The following is a 19,822-nucleotide window of genomic DNA, read 5'->3' as shown; positions in this document are numbered from 1 at the left end:
AGATGTAAGTATATATAGATATCTAACCCATTTTTCTTGCTGTATGCATACATACACAAGATATGTTAACTTTAAAGGGACAGTTTTCAAACTGCTTAAATTGCTGCAAAGCCCATGGGTACTTTTTTACCTGTTGCACTTGTATCAATTTTTAAAGGAAAAATACACGCATACTTTTACTTTGAAAATTGTCCCAAGACAAAAGCACCCACAGGGATTTTGCAGAGCTTTATTTGCAGATCTCAGGTTTCTTTGTGGTACATGCACGCGCAGTGCTGTGTTAAGCCAGTCGGCTTTATCATCGTGGATTAGTTTATGGATTATACAAAGTGCTTTATATTGTATTCTTTGTTCAACTGGAAGCCAGTGGAGTTCAGCAAGTGTTCCTGTAATATGGTCACTCTTTTTTTTGCCTGTCAAAACTATGGCAGCGGAATTTTGCAATATTTGCAGAGGTCGAATTGTAGATTGAGGTAGTCCTAAAAGCAGGGAGTTACAATAATCTGTGCTAGCGAATATCAGTGCTTGTAGAACTGTGCGAAAATTGTTAATCGTTAATAGAGGTTTTAGTCTTCTTAGGATCATTAGTTTTGCATAACCTTCTTTTATTTTCTGTGAGATGTGTTGTTTCATGTTTAGCTCAGGGTCAATTATTATTATTGTTGGTGTGAAAAGGAACAAAAAGTTGGGTGCATTTTCTATGGGCATAAATCCTTTTCAGTTTTTAAATTTAAACTGTACAGTACTTATTCATCTTGGTGGACATATGGGCTGGGAAAAAAAAGTTGGAAGGACAATTGACCGATTCAAATGGAATTCAGAGACTACCTTAAACAGGCAAGGAACCTAGGAGTCATTATTGACAATGAGCTATCCTTCAAGAATCAAACAAAATCAAGGATGGATACCACAAATTATTAGCCCTAAAGGTAACTAAAACCATTCTTTACCCCACAAGTTTCAGATCTATACTTCAACTACTAATTTTCTCAAACATCGACTATTGCAACTCTCTTCCACTCTGTCTACCAGCTTCCAACATCAAACCACTCCAAATACTGCAAAACACAGCCGCCAGAATCCTAACAGGCAAAAAAAAGAAAGAACATATAACCCCCACCCTTATATCACTTCACTGGCTCCCAATCAAATACCGAATAGAATACAAGACACTGACCATCACACAAATTAATTCACAAAGATCAAGCAAACTGGGCTGAATTAAACATCACTCTCCATAAACCCAAACAAAACCTATGATCAAACAACAAAGGCCTCCTAACAGTCCCCTCCGTCAAATCTACGCAACTCACAACAATTCGAGAAAGAGCTTTCTCCATCGCCAGCCCCAAACTTTGGAACACACTCCCGACTAAACTAAGGCTACAACCCAACCTAAAAACATTCAAGAAAGAAGTGAACATACTGCTGTTCACCAGAGCCTACCAAGATACACTTGAACAACTGAACTAGCCCCTCTCAACAAAAGACCTCCTAGACGACCATAATCAAACATCTCTCAAAACATTTCACCACAATAATCTAGTATCTCCCTCCCCATCATACTACTACTATCATTCTATTACCCAATTACGTAATTATACCAGAATGTACTCTCAACATGCTGCCCCAATATACATTATGACCGCTTTAATACTGATGTAATAACTACTGTACCACTCAAAACTTGTAAACAGTTATGATGGCAAAACCAAATGACTGCATATAAAACTCGATAAAAATAAATAAATAAACAAACAAGTACTTAGGATGGGTTTGTAGAAGAATCCTGTCATTAAAAAAAATTGTTTTATAGCAACGCAGCAAATGACAGCAGAAAAAGGCCGAAAAGATTCATTTAGTCTGCCCAGCAATGCATGGATAAGGTGGATAAGTTACAAGAACCTGGAGTTCACTAACTCTGAGTGCTGAAGTCATTGCCAGCAAATAAAATGAACTTCCAGGTCAGGTACTTCAAGTCACGGGAACACAGATGCTTAAAAAGGAGCTTTCATTAGCTGGGTCAGTACAATGCTGAGGTCCCAAGACACAGCAGAAGGCCTGATAAGGGCATCAAATGAAATGGGCTCCATGCATGAATTAGACAACCAAAGGCTATTAAGAGATGGGTCTACCTTCTGCTTATTGGTGATAATGCTAACCTAACTGATATGTACTCTTATATAATTGGTCTTGAGACCTGACTTGGATAAATAGAGAAGGTAATCAAGCAGCTGTTTTATGGAACAGAAGAATATGTCTAAGGGCTTTTGCTCACACCACAAGGCAAACCTCTTCCATTTTTCCTTGGGGAGTCTTTTCTTGAAGCTAAAAGAGCATGGGACACATCCTTTGAGAGAGCCAGGGGTTGTAAGGTAACTCTCAACATCCAGGCTGTGAGGAATAGGTTCCTGACATGATGGCACAACCTTCCTCGATCTGAGTGATGAGATTTTGGAATTCCCCAACCTGATAGGATGCCTGATGGGCATCTCCCTCAGAAGTAGGAACCAAACCTGTCTTAGCCAAAAGGGGACTATGAGAATCATGGTCCACCTGTCTTCTCTTAGTTTCAACAAAGTCTTTGAGATGAACAGAACTGGAAGATACAAGCAAGACAGGCCCTTACTCCAACTGAGCGCAACAGTGTCTGCAGCTAGTTTGCCTTATGTCCCTTTCCCGGAACAGAAAAGCTGGACCATCCTATTCTAGGGAGATGTAAAATGATCTACCACAGATGTGCACCGCTCACGGAATATCTGGTTCACTACTCCCTGGCCCAGGGACCATTCACGGAGTTTCAGGACCAGAAAATATGCTCACAAGAACATTCTCCTTGTTTGACAGGTATGTGGCTCTCAGAACCATTGCTTGAGACATAGCCTAATCCCACATATCTGGCAGTCTCCTGACACAGGAGATATAACCCCATGCCTCCCTATTTGATGATGTAAAACATTGCTATTTGATTGCTCATCTGAACTAGAACTACCTCGTTGACCAAAAAAAAAAAAAATCCAAAAATGATAAAAAGTAAAAACAAAAAACAAATACTGGCAAAATAAACCAAAAGAGCAACAAAGCAATAAAAAGTTAAAAAAAACCAGACAAAGCAAAAACACATCCTTAGAAAGATTACAGGCAAAAATATGTTTCCCTGCCCCCCCCCCAAAAAAAAAACAACCCCCAAAAAAACAAAAAACAAAACAAAACTTGGCAGGTACTCACCTTTTTTTAATATTTATTTTTTAATGTATTGAGGACTACTTTTACTAGTTGAAAGGCATGGTAAGAAAAATAACATTACGTTTGATGAGACAGATGTAGTCCTTGTGCACACTTGACAAACTGAGTCCTCAAACATGACTAATTTAATTACAAACAGTTCCAGTATGCAAAAAAATATTCCAGGTTTAATTCTCTGAAAATACCCTACTTTCCTAAAACACTAACAAAAAGTATCTCCTCTGACTAAACAGAAAAGATCTAAAGGCAGATAAGGCATGGCCAGCAAACTTCGTACTGATTACAAATGATCTGCTGTTGCTCAGTTTTACTATTGAAATAATGGATCATCTCTCTCACACCAGTTAGGAGCATAGATAATTTATTTCATGACCCCACACAGCATTTATGAATCAAAACGTTTACAAAAAAATATATGCAGCTCTGGATCAATTTTATCCAAATTTAAGAATTCAAATCTGATGTGTGGCACTGGGCACACAAATGTACTACACTGCAGCTCTGTTATTAAATTGGGCTGTCACCTAAAGCAATTCTAAAGTGTTCTGCTGGTCTCCGTGCAAAGCAACTATTAGCATATTGTATAATGCAGCCTGACAGGACTGTAGTTGTCTGCTGCATGAAAAGTCAGTTCATCTTATCAATGTAAATGGACATGGAAAAATACTGTTTTATATACAGATCCATCAAAACTATCAGATCTACTGGTAAATGACTTGTCATTTAAGCTACAAAAATTCAATTTTGATGGCAACAGGATAAATTAATCTTAACAAAGCAATCACTAAGCTTTTATTTATCAGGGATCACCTCTTCCATTTGTGCTGATTTCAAAGCATACAGAATATCTTCTACTTTCTTCAGTGAACCAGAAAAACAATATACTTGCAGATTATACCAACTACTTTATCATTCAGTATGTGTGTGTTGTGTTTTGGTCATTTCTCTCACCCTTCTTTGAAATATGTAATTTGAAAAGTACATTTTCTTTTAATCTCACTTGCTGATCTCTAAAAGTCAGGGTCTTGATGTATTTTTTTAAAATTTTACTTTTATTGAAGATTCAAACAGTAATGCAATGATCACAGACTAAATTGTAAAGATTATAAGCAGATTAAATATCATAATATTTTTGAAGTCTCATAAAAAAAAACCCAAGCAAAACAAATCAACCCTGACATTTAATATTCTGTAATAGAAACAAATAAAAATGGTATGAGTTATGTTAACTAAAGAGATAAAGCAAACACCTGTAACAGGTGTTCTTTTAAGATAGCAGCTCATCAATCACACAAGTGGGTCATGTAACCATGCTCTGCACTGAATGCACAGAATCTTTCAGAGTTCTCAAAGAAAAGCATAATTATTTCATTGCTCATGTACAGTGTGTGTAACTTAAAATTCTGCAAACTTTATATTGGTCAAAATAACACAATTTACATGACAGTAAGTAATTACATTTTAAAATAAATAAATAAATAAAAACATTTATTGACAATACAACCAAGAATTGCTTCTACAAGCTGCAAGTAATCAAAAGAATGAAACCACTCCTACACTTTCATGACTTCAGAACAGTCCTACAATCCGTAATTATTCTCCAAGATAGATTATTGCAACTCTATCTTGCTAGGTCTCCCGTCTTCATCCATCAGACCACTTCAGATGCTCCAGAATTCGGCAGCCAGAATCCTAACGAATACCAGAAGAAGAGACCACATCTCTCCCATTCTAATAAATCTGCACTGGCTGCCAATACACTACAGAATCCTCCACAAGTCCTTCACCATCATCCATAAATCAATCCACTCCCAAGCACCTCTCAACCTCCAAATCCCCCTCAGACTACACACATCATCCAGACCCATCAGAGAAGTCTACAAAGGTTTGCTGACTGTTCCCCCAACTAAATCTACACACCACATTGCACTCAGGGACCGGGCCTTTTCTACAGCGGGCCCCGCTCTTTGGAATACCTTACCACCGGATCTTAAGACTTGAACCCTGCCTAATAACTTTCAGAAAAAGGCTTAAGACCTGGCTATTTAAACAAGCCTTTCCCGAGTCTAATAGCCAGGGAGAGATCCTACGGCAGGGAGAGAACCTACGGTAATACCCATTGAGAGACCTTACTGCACAATTGAGAGACCCTTCTGCACAATGTAAATAATTTCCATTAAGAGACATTACGGCACAATGTAAATAATCTCTGTAAAGATTATATAATTCTTGTCTATCCCTGTCTCCTTCCTCCCCCAGTTTCAACAACCTTGTTATATTGTAACTTTTTACTTCCTTCGCACTGGTTAAAAGAACAAAGTTATTGCACCTCTTGTTATCTGTAAACCGGCATGATATGATTGTATCATGAATGCCGGTATAGAAAAGCTTTAAATAAAATAAATAAATAAATAAATTATACAGAATAGTTATTACTTAAAGATGTAGAATTTTAAATATTTTGAGCTGAATTTCCCTAGAAATTCACTGTAAGAGTGTCCCTTCCACTCACTCTCCCTACTCCCCTGGCCACTTTGCCCTTTCAGTCCCTAACTCCTCCACCTGCTAGTATCTCTCCCCTCCACCTCTAGGCTCTATTCCCCCCCCTACTCTATTGCCACTCCCAGAGTTTGACCCCATTCTCAATATTGCCCCTCACACAGGCTCCCTCTTTCCCTCCCTCTCTCACACACATGCTCCCTCTCTCTAATACACATACCCTCATACAGGCTCCCTCACTCTCTCGCACACACACAAAAAGAAACAAGAAGCCTAGCACAGAGTAACCAAAATAAGAGCCTTCTTCTGCGTCCCTAAGGAGTCAAGCCCAGCCACGCAGAGGGTCTTCAAGGTTTGAGAGATCAAACCCATCAACTCATCTCTCTAAAAGAAATGGAGAGGAGTTCTATATGGCTCTTAAATCTGGCAGAATGACCCCCTCCTCACCAAGAGAGCCACCACCATTATCATCAGAATCATCATGATCCACCTGCATTTGAGCTCTGTCAGACTGCACTGCAACACGGCACTTGACCATGGAGACAGACGGAGGAGCACTTGGATCGCACGAAACTACCTTAGTAGGTACTGGCGACTTAGAAGACCGGCCCTGTAGAAATATCTGCAATCCCTGGAAGAACTCTACCCAGGAAGATGGGGACAGGTCCATTCCTGGCCCCATAGGTCTGAACCTGACGTCCTGAGAGCTAGTGTTCCCTGAGGACTCAACCCATGGAGCAAGCAGGAAAGGAGACAACCCTACCATGCCTCCCCTCAGCCCGAGGATATGGATCATCACCGGCAAAATCAGAAGGAAGTAAATCTTCCCGAGCATCCAAGCAGCGCTGACACAGGCTTAAAGAAAGCTCTGGTTGAATGGCCCTGATGTGGCATGCAGCACAAATAGATAGGCACTTAGGCTTCTTTGCCATGAGCACCATGGTTGTAAGCATGCATACTGATAAAGGCTCAAGTCTAGCTTACACATGCCTAGCTTACACATGCATATAAGCCACGCCAAAAATGGACACACAAAAAAATGTGTGTTCAAGCACACACGCCTAGGCTGCTCCTCCAACTGGAGGCCCAAACTGGATGCCCAGTACCAACGCTTAAGCTGGATGCACAAGATGTGCGTCCAGAAGGAAGAACGTCCAAACTGGATGCACAGACGAGAATGGAAACACACAAGGACGTGCAGGCACGCGCTGACAGGCTGCAGCAAAAAATGCGCAAAACTACCCCGCGGCCTACCATGCGCCAAAATGGGAGAAGCCTGGGAACAGGGCCTGGCCAAACGGCTGCTCAACTCGCTGTGCCTGCACTCTCTCTTCACCTCAAAGAACTCCCTAGAGACGAGAGCGGGAGAGCTGAACGCAGAGGAAACAGACACTTCTCCTGCTTTCTTCCTTTATGCCTTTTTTTTTTTTAAAGTAAAAACTTTTACCTGAGCTCATCCCTCTCTGGCTGATAGCAGGAACGGGTCCCGGCTACAGGGGGAGAGGACTAAAGCCTTCACCGCTGAGTCTCTCTCGGCCTGCAACCACTAATTCAAATTTATCCAGTTAAGGCTACCAGTCTGAAGGCACTTTACTGAGGGAGGGACCACCGGTATCGCCTCAGGAGGCAAGTGGTGCTATATAGACATCTCGACTTTCCTATATCTCCTTTCCAACTTTTCTTCTTCTTTATTTATTTATTTATGTTTACTCACAGGCAATCCTCCGAAGGAAAATGCATGTCCACCAACTGCTGGAAATGGAAAATACTGGCAGGCTGTTGGAGCAGGACTATATAGCCATGACGTCAGCTTTTGCTCCATCTCCTTCTGTTGGCTGAGGTGCATAATCCACTTGTTGAGCCTGACCTGCCCAAACGCTGAGGAACTACAGCCTTTCCCTGACAGGAAGGTCCTCTGGCATGTGTACCAGGATCCTGGTTATGTTCTCTGTAATCCAGTTAAAACCCTGTCCCAGGTGTTGACTGGGTGGGTTGTCATCTGGGACTTAGGTGGCTTCTGCTACCTTGAACAGGCATGAGGAGCCTGCTGTTAACGGGAATGAGAGGTCAGAAGATAGCACCTCCTCTGACCCCCATCTCGAGTACCACCTGGAGTAGTAGAGGAAAGCTGCTGGAGCATTACTTAATGATCATGAATCTGTGCTACTGCATCCTTGATGTTATTTCCAAAGAGATTCTCTCTTGTACATGGCACATCAGCAAATCTTTCTTGCACTTCTGGACGGAGATCCAAGGTGCGTAGCCAGGCGAGTCTGCATACCTCTATCACTAAAACAGACTCTTGATGCCACCTCGAAAACATCGTAAGTTGAAAAGGGCCCATGTTTTCCATGCTCCAACCCTTTGCCCCCATTAACTGGAGATTGTCTTGCTGTTTTTGAGGATGCTGCTCGGTCACTCCCTGCACTTGCATCAGGATATGCTGCATATACTGGCTCAAAGAGCTGGTAAGATGCTATGCAGGAATTGAAAATAGCACCCTGTATATACTTTCCTCCCAATATCATCCATATCTATAGAATCCCTCCTTGGGGGCACCGAAGAGTGGGTCTAGATCTCTTGGCCTTTTTGAGAGTGAATTCAATGACCACAGATTGGTGTGGCAGCTGCTGTTTGTCAAATCCGGGAGTCTTTTGGATTAGATAGACCATGTTTGCCTTCTATTTAAGGGAGGCCACAGAGAGGGTGTTCTCACATAACTATCTATACCTCCTGAAGGAGCTCATGCACTGGGACTGCCACAATCTCATTAGGGGACTCCATGAACTAGAAGATGTACAGCATCTTGGTCCCGGACTCTTCCTCTGCTTGCAACATAAATAGAATGGCTTCCTCAATTTTTCTCACAAAACTGGAAAAGGGCAGGTCTTCTAATGGGAATTTCCTTCTGTCTAGAGGAGAGAATTTGGAGAGGAGACTTCTAGAAATTTCCTCTTCAGAAGTGTACATAAGATTTGGCATACTGGGTCAGCCCAAAAGTCCATCAAGCCAACAGTGGCCAATCCAGGTTATAAGTACCTTGCAGGCTCCCAAGGGGTAGTTAGATTCCATGCTGCTTATCCCAGGGATAAGAAGTGGATTTCTGCAACTCTACCTTAATTGTTTATAGGCTTTTCCTCCAAGAACTTACCCAAATCTTTTTATAACAAAGCTACACTAATAGCTTTCATCACATCTTTTGGAAAAGAATTCCAGATCTTATGCTTGAGTAAAAAATTATTCTCTTTATTAATTTTAAATGTATCACCTAGTAACTTCATTGAGTCTTTGAACTCTTTGAAATAATAAACTGATTATCGTTTACTCATTCCACTCCACTCATTTTATAAACCTTTATAATCCTAATCTCATTTTATAAACCTTTATAATCCTAATCTCTTTAGTCTTTTCTCAGAGGGGAATCGTTCCATTCGTTTTATTTTGGTTTCTCTTCTCTGTATCTTTTCTAAGTCTGCTATATCTTTTTTGAGATGTGGTGACCAGAATCGCACATAAAACTGAAGATGAGTTTGCAACATTGAGCAATACAGAAGCATTATGATATTCCGTTTTAATATCCATTCCATTCCTAATAATTCCTAGCATTCTATTTCTTTCTTGACTGCTGCTGCATAGTGGGCAGAAGATTTCAACATATTATCAACAGTGATGCCTAGATCATTTTTCTGAATGGTTACTCCTAACGTTGAACCTTGCTTTGTGTAGCTATAATTTGGGTTACTCTTCCCTAAGTGCATCACTTTGCACTTGTCCACATTAAATTTCATTTGCCATTTGCATGCCCAGTCTCCCAGTTTTTCAAGGTTTTTGTAATTTCTCATAATCCTCTTGTGATTTAACAACTCTGAATAACTTTGTATCAGCAGCAAATTTGATCACCTCACTTGTTCCCATTTCCAGGTAGTTTATAAATATATTAAAATGCAATGGTCCTAGAACATATCCATGGGGCACTCCAGTATTCATCTTTCTCCATTGGGAACATATTCCATTTAATCCTACTCTGTTTTCTATTTTCAAACCAGTTCCTAATCCACAATAGGACACTATACCTCATAAATCTCTCATAAGAGACTTTGTCAACTGGTTTTCGGAAATCCAGGATACAATAAAACAACTAGTTTATCTTTATATACATTTATTTATGTCCTCAAAAAAATGTAGCAGATTGGTGAGGCAAGACTTCCCTTGGCTAAATCCATGTTGTTCTTTATGATAGTTTCTACCATTTTGCCTGGTGCAGACGTCAGACTCACTGGTCTGTCATTTCCTTGATCACTCCCTTGATTCCTTTTAAAATTGACGTTACATTGGTAACCCTCCAGTCTTCTGGTACCATAGACAATTTTAATGATGGTTTAGAATTTACTAATAGCAGGTCTCAATTTCATTTTCAAGTTCTTTCAGCACTCTGGGATGTATACCATCTGGTCCAAGTGATTTACTACTCTTTAGTTTGTCAATTTGCCCTATTACATCTTCCAGGTACACTGAGATTTGTTTCGGTTCATCTGTAGCATCATAACTGTAACCCTATGAATACTGAGAGCCTGAGTCACTATGGTCTGCAGGCAAGAGCACTCTCGGTCTTGGACCAATGCAGTTAGCTGTTTGGGTTCGACCTCTCAGGAAAGCTCCTCTCTTGAAGAACAAGAGATGAGCAGCCATCGACCCGATGTCTCTCCAGGCATCGTTGATGGAAAAGGCATCAAGGCTGATCACCCAAAAGGAGTGGAGCAGCAGCTCAAGGATCATTGGTGCTGTCAATGCTCTGGCACACAGGCCTTACAGAGCCTTCTCTAAGGCCTGGTGGATATTTCTCTCTTTTCCTTAAAAATCACAGATGCTAGCACTGACTGGGAGGCAGGAGCAGTAGTCACATCCTCTTTAGAACCAAGAGATGGATCAGTGACAGACACTAGGACTGGTATAGACTGTCACGCATCCCCGACATATTTAGAGGATGAACTCTTTTCTCCAAGGGACTAATTGGGGTGGGAGTGGTCTTGACCGAGCCGAATCATCTAGTGTCCCGGTATCATGCATCAGTGGCAACTGATACTGATGCTTCTTTGGCTTCTCTCGATGATTGGCAAGTGAATTCCTTGATGTCGAGGTTAAAGAGGCCTTCTTTGCATGGGATGAGTTGGACGATGGTCTGTCTCTGGATTCCCTACCAGCTATCAATGTCGAGGGAACAGATTGTCCCCCCAATACTAATGATTCTCCTGTCATTGTTGCTTCAATGTCAAAGTCTCTTGTGCTGATGCAGACGGATCAATCTTCCAGTGCCCGAACAGACATTCCATGAGATCCAGTCACAAGCGTCATCCTTTTGGGGTCATTTCTGCACACTTGCAACATCCATGGACATCATGCAAAGCTCCCAAGCACAGGACACATCTATCATGGGGACCCATGATAGACATGGTCCAGCCACATCAAGGGCACTGTTGAAACTCACTAGATATGCTGGAGTGAAAAGGGATGCAAAATTGAACTAGATGGTGGTGGCAGGTCAATGGATGATAGGCACCAAGGCCCCCATTGTCTTGTGGAATAATAGTGAAACAAAACTTTAAAAATCATCGAAAAACCATATGTGAGGGGAGACTGCAGGACCCTGCAACAGGCAACTGAAATGAGCAAAAATATGCCGAAAAAACTCATAAGAGAAGACAAGCACAGTCACCAATGGGTTTTGCAGAAAAAGAAAATTGAAGGAACCCCAAGTAGATATGTAATATAACAACATGCAAGGACATGCTCAGTGAGGCTCAGTCAAAGTTCTGGAAACTATGGCATAGATTTTCTGTGCTGGGCTCCACTGGATGATGCCACCCATGTGTGAGAACTGCCAATCACATTTATGATTCCATATGTAACTTATCACTGTAACCAAGAAAGAAAAGTGGAAAATTTGGGGTGGGCTGAGGTTACTGCCATAGATCTCACCTCTCAGTCAATTCAACAATAGGCTGGTTCCATACCTATTCCATGGCCTTCATAAAGTAGTCTTTCACGTTCTATTGTTTGCTTGATAATAGTTTCCCGGGAACTGTGCTGTCTCCCTCGTCTGCCTTTGATGCTGTTGTGTAGTTCAATCTGCTCCAACTCATTGTCAAACCGGTGCAAATACCTAAGGGAACATCAGAAGCTTAGATATACAAAGTTCTTAAAACTACTCATAATCAAAGTGACGTTTGCCATTTCAAAGCAATCCAACCAATTCTGAAATCTGTACCTATTCATCAATTGAAAATTCTGATAAAAATTTGGTATTTTGCTCATATAAATAAAGTGTTTTCTGTGAATATGAATGTTATTCTTAGTCAGGAAGGGTGAATCTAGTTCTTAAACAACATTCAAAGTGGTGCACAGCATTAAATATAAAAATACAATAATCACAAAAATAAATTAAATACATAGCAAACTAAGGGCCTGATTCACTAAGCATTTTTCCCATAGACACAGATTGGGAAAAAAGTGAATCAGGCCCTAAGACAAAACAAAAAAAGCTGGGTAGCAAGGGTAGGTAACAAGATGTCCATTTAAATAGCCGGGGATATAAAAGACCAATCAATGTTGATGGAACTCATTTATCTACATATCCAAGAAAAGCCATGATTTCATCTTCTTATGAAAGGAAAGGTAATTTAACTCTTGCCTAATTTTAACCAGCAGCTTATTCCACAGGATGGGTGCAATAACAGACAAAGCCCTTCTCCTAGCCTGGGCTTTCCATATGCTACCTGAGGACACCTGCAATAATGCCCCTTGACCTCATACAATGTTGTGAATAAACCCAGTTTATCAAATAAATGCAAAGGACCACTGCCTCATATTACCCTAAAAATCAAGGATAAAATCTGGGATGAAAAGGAAAGCCAAAGGAGTGAGGTAAACATTGTATAATAGGTGTATGCTTAGGACAGAGGTCCCCAAACTTGGTTCTCAAGGACTGCAACCCAGCTAGGTTTTTAGAATTTTCACAATGGATACACATTTATATTATTTATATATAAGCCGTTAAGCCCGTTAAAACGGGCTACATCCCTCTGTCTCTCACCTCCCCCTCATTCTCTCTCCCCTCCACCCCCTACCTCCCTCCCTCTCACCCACTCCTCCCTCTCTCTCCCACTCAGTCTCACTCCCCTCCCTCCCTCTCACTCTTCCCTCAGTCCACCCCATCCCCCTCCATCCCCCTACTTCCCCTCAGATCACCACTCCGTCCCTCTTTCCCACTCCCTCCCCCCTCTCCCTCAGCCCCACTCCTTCCCTGTCCCACCTCCCCCCCCCCCCCCCTCTCCCCCCCTCCCCCCTCACTCAGTCCCCCCCCCTCTCCCTCCGTCCCACTCCCTCCCTCCCACTCCCTCCCTCCCACTCCCTCTCTTCCCTCTCACTCAGTCCCCCACTCCCTCTCTTCTCCTCCCCTCTCACTCAGTCCCCTCACTCTCTCTGTCAGTCCCTCCCTCTCTCTCTCCTCCCTCGCTGCCACCGCCGTTAAGCCGTTAAAAGGGCTACATCCCTCTGTCTCACACCTCCCCCTCATCTCTCTCTCCCACCTCCACCCCCTCCCTCCCACCCACTCCTCCCTCTCTCTCACTCAGTCCCTCCCTCCCACTCAGTCTCACTCCCTCCCCCTCTCTCCCTCCCTCTCACTCTCCCTCAGTCCCACTCCCTCCCTCCCTCTCACTCTCCCTCAGTCCCACTCCCTCCCCCTCTCACTCTGTCCCACTCCCTCCCTCCCTCTCACTCTGTCCCACTCACTCTGTCCCAATCCTTCCCTCTCTCTCCCTCAGTCCCACTCTCCCTCAGTCCCACTCCCTCCCCCCCTCCCCCTCTATCTCCCTCCCCCCTCTCCCTCTATGTCCCACTCCCTCCCTCAGTCCCACTCCCTCTCTATCTCCCTCCCCCCTCACTCAGTCCCCCCCTCTCCCTCCGTCCCACTCCCTCTCTCCCTCTCACTCAGTCCCACTCCCTCTCTCTCCTCCCCTCTCACTCAGTCCCTCCCTCTCTCTGTCAGTCCCTCCTTCTCTCTCTCCTCCCTCGCTGCCGCCGCTGCCACCCGCCGCCACCGGACGCCACCGCCACCCAACGCCGCCGCCGCTGGACGCCGCCATGCCGCTGCCACCCGCCGCCGCCGCTACCACCGGACGCCACCGCCGCCACCGCCGCCGCCTCCCGCCACTACCACCGGACGCCGCCACCACCCAACGCCGCCGCCGCTGGATGCCGCCATGCCGCTGCCACCCGCCGCCGCTACCACCGGACGCCGCCACCCAACGCCGCCGCCGCTGCCACTGGACGCCGCCATTGTTTTTTCTTTTTTCTGACGCTGGCTCAGACCGAACGTGCTCGCCCGCACATGCGCGGTAGAGCTGGTCTCTACTGCGCATTTGCGGCACGTCGGTCAAGCTTCGTTTATTAGTATAGATATTTATATTCTGTCTTTCAGCCACTTCAAAGCAGATTAAATTTAGGTACAATTGAGATCTATTTACATAGAATGAAGTCGTGCGTGCAAACTGATCTTATGCATATGTGCTATGGCAATCCTGAAATCCCAACAGGGTTATGACTCTCGAGAACAGAGTTTGGGGACGCCTGGTCTAGGCATTTCAAGACTACTGGGTTGCAACATTTTGAACTACCTGTAGTCTGTGTGTGAGCCTCTGTGGCAGGCCCATACCAAGACTGTTACAACAGTCCAATTGTGAGACCAGCGACAAATGCATAACTGTTTTAAAAGAATTCAAATCCAACAGTGGATGCAATTTTTTTTTTTTTACATTTCATAGCTTTAAAAAGTGGAATGAATTACCCTGGTAACTTGTATTTCAAAACTGAATTTAGTTTCACATAAGAATTCAAGATCTTACACATTATCTGTAATAGTTACATCTTCAACCTCTAAGTTGAAAGTCGAAGAGGCCATGGCTGGTCCTGACTGGTTGATCTTCAAAACCTTTGCTTTAGACAAGTTCGACATTAGCTTGCTCTCTACAAGTCATTCTGCAATAGCTTCCAAGTTCATAAGTATCTCATATAGCGCCTGCCTGCTTTCCCAGTGGTACAATAAGCTGGATGTCATCAATCTACAAATAAACTTTTAAACCCATGTGAACGCACCAGAGGACCCAATGGTTACAAAATGATATTAAAAAGCAACAGTGAGAGAGATCCCTGAGGAACCCTACATCCCTCTAAAGATACTGGGAACAGTAACTCCTTGACAGTATCTGTATTGATTTATTCCTCAAAAACAATGTTAATTAACCACTGCAGGACCAAATTTTGCAGCCCTAATGAGCTATGGAAATGGCAATTTTATTTAATAAACCAATTTTGAAAACAATCTAACAAAAAAGTGGTCCACCAAAATGAATGTTGAAGACAGGTCAGGTAAAATCAACAAATCTCCCTCACAAGGGAACAGAGAATATCACCACTTACTTTCAGAAAGATAGTCTCTGCACTGTGATATGACCAAAACATTAGTGGAATGGATTACGTTTTCTCCCCTTGTTCTAAATAAGCTGTTAATTGCAAGATAATCACTTTTTCCAAGATATTCACTAAAAATGAAATTGTTGCCATTGGATGACAACTAAGACAACTTGTGGGATCTAAGGAGGATTTCTTTAATAGCGGTGTCAAAACAGAGTTGCATAATTTTGGTGGCATAAGAGCTTTCTCTAAGAACTTTCTGATCATCTGAAAAATGAAATCCAACCCTGAATCAGGCAGTCTTAATAATCTTCACTAGGTACTGATCAAATACGTAAAACGTTATATCTGTTCTAGAAACTAGCTGCCCAAAACTGTCAAACTTCATAAGCTCCATTGCTTGTTCCTGGTCCATAACTCTGCATCCCTTTTTAAGAATCTAGCAAGGCCCTTAGCTGATTTTAGTTTCACTTTGAGCTCTGACCAAAATGTACCAATTTTCTCCAACACATGTAAAGTATAACAGCATATTTCTTCACACCTCTAAAATATGCATTGGTTGCCAGTGAAATATCATATCGATTTCAAGATTTTGATTTTAGTTTTTAAAACACTGAAATTTGACGGACCATCTTATTTACCAAATCTTTTGAAATATTATATTCCTGTTCGTTCTTTGTGATCTAGTGATAAGAGGCTGCTGGTAATCCCATCAGCAAAGGAAGTAAGATTAAATATGTCATGATCTAGAAGTTTTTCTGCGATGGGGTCTAAGCTATGGAAATCCTTGCCGGAGAATCTGCATACAACTGATGACATTTGTCTTTTTAAAAAGCATTTAAAAGCTCATTTGTTTAGCTTGGAATAAGTGTGCTCTCATTGATGGCTAGCATGATAAAAGTTTTTTTGTAGATGTTTATGCATTATGTATTTTAATTATTTGCTGTATTTTAAGATTTGTTTGCTTTTAAGATGTTGTAACCCGCCTAGTACGATTGTTCCGCAATAGGCGGGATATAAATAGTATTAAATAAAATAAATAAATAAAATAAACTGCTGTCTGGCAATATCATGCTAAGCATATGATTTGCCATTCCCATCCTTAGTAATTTCTAAAATATTTGAAGCATTTGATTTTCTGATCAAGATCCAAAGGAGAGAAGGAGCAGAGGATTCAAGCATTTGGAAATCAGTTACACAAAGGGTCTTTGGGAGTTAGGGAGCCCAGCTTCTGTCTATGGAGCTTTAAACTCCACAAAATGAGGGGGGGGGGGGGATCACGGGGAGGGGGGTGTTAACAGCAAGGACTAACAAAACCCCCTGCTCTCTGGATTTTCCGAAACAATGAGTATTAAATCAAATCCAGGACACAGAAAGGGAAGAACTGACCCAATTATATGGCATTTTTTCCTAAATGAAACTAAAACCTGTAATCTAGCTTGGTCTCCAAGGCTTCTCTATATAACCATCCTGAAATCACAGCCTCACCTCAGAAATTTCACAAGGTAATTAACTTCACAAACCTGTGCCTGCAAACAACTTGAAAACTTGTAGGCCATTATAATAATCTGTGTGTTAAAACTGTGCACTGAAATCCAGCGCAGTTTCTTAACGCACACTTTTATTTAAATTTTTTTTTTTGTAACTTCTGATGCAGTACGCTAATCCTATGCTAATGCATCAGGAGTTAAAAAGCACGCATACCGAGTTAAAATGTGCACTCGGCACAGGCTGAACGCACATTTTATTTCAGAGGAGAGTGTGCAGCTGCCTCCTGTTCCAGCCTTGCTGCCCTGTATGCTGAATGTATGAGGAGGAAGGGGAGGACCATAGCGCCATGAGGAATACAAGTTCTGTTTCTTTTATGCATTGCAGAAACTTTGGCAACTGCAGTTTTTGGTGAGGGCAAGGGTGGGGGGGGGGAGGACAAGTTTAAGGTTTTATTAACTAAAAGAGATGTTTTCTGGCTTGTGTGTATTTTATAAAAGGTCCCGAAGTGGCTCATTTTCAAATATTGTACTACCTCCAGATGTGGACTAAAATTCTGCGAGGTGATTGCAGCACTAGAATCTTAAAACTCCACCTCTGACCAAGAGTTAAGTTTCCATTGAAAGAAAATCCAGGTTAGGCCGGCTCTCCTCTCTGCATTGGGAGGGAATATGCTTAATTAACTTATTTGCATGGAATCTCCATGTGAGGACACTAAGCTGACTGTACATTTTCCAATGCATATTTTCTGCATGCAAAACTCCTTACTGCATCACAAGTATGACTTTCATGCAGAAAATATGCATTCAAGTGCATGTAAAATTGTGCATATTACTTAACGCACCTTACTGTATCAGTGTGAAAAAAAATAAAGCAACCCCGCTTTCCCTCCATGCATCATCATTAATGATCCAAGGTAGAATACTGTTATCTGATTCTAGCTATGTCTTCAAGCTGTTCAGGTTAATACCCAGTCATACAATTAATACAGTTAAGCCTAAAACTGCTTTCGCCCTCCCCACCTCCTCTACAGCATCATTACTAACTTGAAACTGCTTGAAAGCACAAACTTGTGAAATTTCAGTGCTGCTCTTCGGATTTTCAATGCTGAAAAACTAATTGGCAACTGTCATGATTTGACAGTTGATTTATTTTGGATCTGATCAGGCCTGAGAACAAGTGACTTATGATGATCTTTACTTCAGTCCCTGTGCTAATCCCACTGAATTTATGCTATATCACTACTATATTTTTCAGCCAAGTTATGCTACCTGTGGAAATGTTTTGTGGGGGGGAGAAAGCCCCACTCACCGAGACAAATTCATGCCAGATGTCTTATACTTATCAATCTACAGTGCACCAACATGGTAAATTCCAAACAAGTCACTTCTCCTCCGCTTAAGCTTAGCCTACTCAATGTATCCTCTGCCAACAAACCTCACCTCATCATGGACCTAATAGGAAAATGTAAACTGCACATCCTATATCTCACAGAGACCTGGAAAGAAAGCAAAATTGCTTACCTTGTAATAGGTGTTATCCCAAGACAGCAGTATGTAGTCCTCACATATGGGTGACATCATCGATGGAGCCCCCCTCACGGAAAAACTTCTGTCAAAGTTTCTAGAAACGTTGGCTGGCACACTGAGCCTACTGAGCATGCCCAGCATGCCATGATCCCTGCATCCACAGGGGTCTCCCCTCCAGTCTCGTTTGGAGCAAAAGGTACGAGCGAAAAAATAAAATAATAAAAACGTAACAGACCCAACTCCGCGGTGTGGCGGGTGGGTTTCGTGAGGACTACATCCTGCTGTCCTGGGAAAACACCTATTACAAGGTAAGCAATTTTGCTTTATCCCAGGACAAGCAGGATGATAGTCCTCACATATGGGTGATTAGCAAGCTACAGGCTGACTCATTCTTGAATCAGTCAATGGTACATAACACGTGCAACAGGCACAACTGATGTGCCATTGACGAAGATGAGGCAGCCTGAATCACGGTAATGGTTGTGGAAGGAGTTGGTATTAAACTGGGAATAGGTTTTTCAAGATAGATTGTCCGAAGGCAGAGTCATGTCTTTCTCCCTTATCTAAGCAATAATGAGCTGCAAAGGTATGCAGCGAACTCCAAGTAGCAGCCTTGTAAATATCTGCAATAGGTACAGAACGGTAGTGTGCTATTGATGTTGACATGGCCCTAACTGAGTGCGCTTTTACTCGCTCTTGGAGAGGAAGGCCTGCTTCTTCATAGCAGAATTTGATACAGTCTGCTAGCCAGTTGGAGAGAGTTTGCTTTCCTACTTCAACTCCTGGTTTGTTTTTGTCAAAAGAAACAAAGAGTTGAGTTGCTTTTCTATGGACTGCAGTGCGATCAAGGTAAAAGGCGAGTGCACGCTTACAGTCCAAGGTATGCAAGGTTCTCTCTCCCTGGTGAGAATGAGGCCTTGGAAAGAAAATGGGTAAAACAATGGATTGGTTAAGGTGAAAATCCGTTATCACTTTAGGAAGAAATTTAGGGTGAGTGCGTAGGACCACTTGGTCATGCAGGAACCTGGTATAGGGTGAGTAAGTCACCAGTGCTTGTAACTCACTGACCATCCTAGCCGATGTGATAGCTATGAGGAAAAATACTTTCCATGTAAGAAATTTTACATCGCAGGAATGCAAAGGCTCAAACGGAGAGCGTATGAGTCTTGCAAGTACTACATTAAGGTCCCATTCTATAACCGGTGGTCGGATGGGAGGCTTTAGCTGAAGTAAGCCTCTCATAAACCCACTGACTAGGGGTTGTGCTGAAATAGGGGCATCCCCTATCGGTTTGTGATATGCTGCTATGGCACTGAGGTGTACACGTACAGAAGAAGTCTGGAGTCCAGATTCTGAAAGGTGCTAGAAGTAATCTAGTAAAGATGAAGTAGAACAAGAAAAAGGGTCAACAGCATTTTGCATGCACCATTTAGTAAATCTAGTCCATTTGAAACTGTAAGATTTACGTGTGGAAGGCTTTTGTGAAGCTACGAGAACCTGTGAGACCGGCGTTGAAAGATTGAGTGGTTGTAAAATCAAGCTTTCAACATCCATGCTGTTAAAGCAACAGTTTGCAGGTTCGGGTGGCG

General features: G+C 42.4%; 1 protein-coding gene across 1 annotated transcript in view; it reads right to left on the bottom strand.

Moving 5' to 3' along the window:
• Positions 1 to 19,822, bottom strand: part of TMA16 (translation machinery associated 16 homolog) — a 105,495-nt gene that overhangs the window by 9,240 nt on the left and 76,433 nt on the right. The window contains exon 5 of the mRNA XM_029618915.1: positions 11,757 to 11,905. Coding sequence (XP_029474775.1) covers positions 11,757 to 11,905 — 149 coding nt within the window. The remainder of the gene's footprint in view (positions 1 to 11,756; positions 11,906 to 19,822) is intronic.

This window comes from Rhinatrema bivittatum, chromosome 1 (assembly GCF_901001135.1).
Source record: "Rhinatrema bivittatum chromosome 1, aRhiBiv1.1, whole genome shotgun sequence".
In the NCBI taxonomy this organism is placed as follows: Eukaryota; Metazoa; Chordata; class Amphibia; order Gymnophiona; family Rhinatrematidae; genus Rhinatrema; species Rhinatrema bivittatum.
The sequence above is the reverse complement of the archived record's forward strand: the minus strand, read 5'-3'. Positions and strand labels throughout refer to the sequence as shown.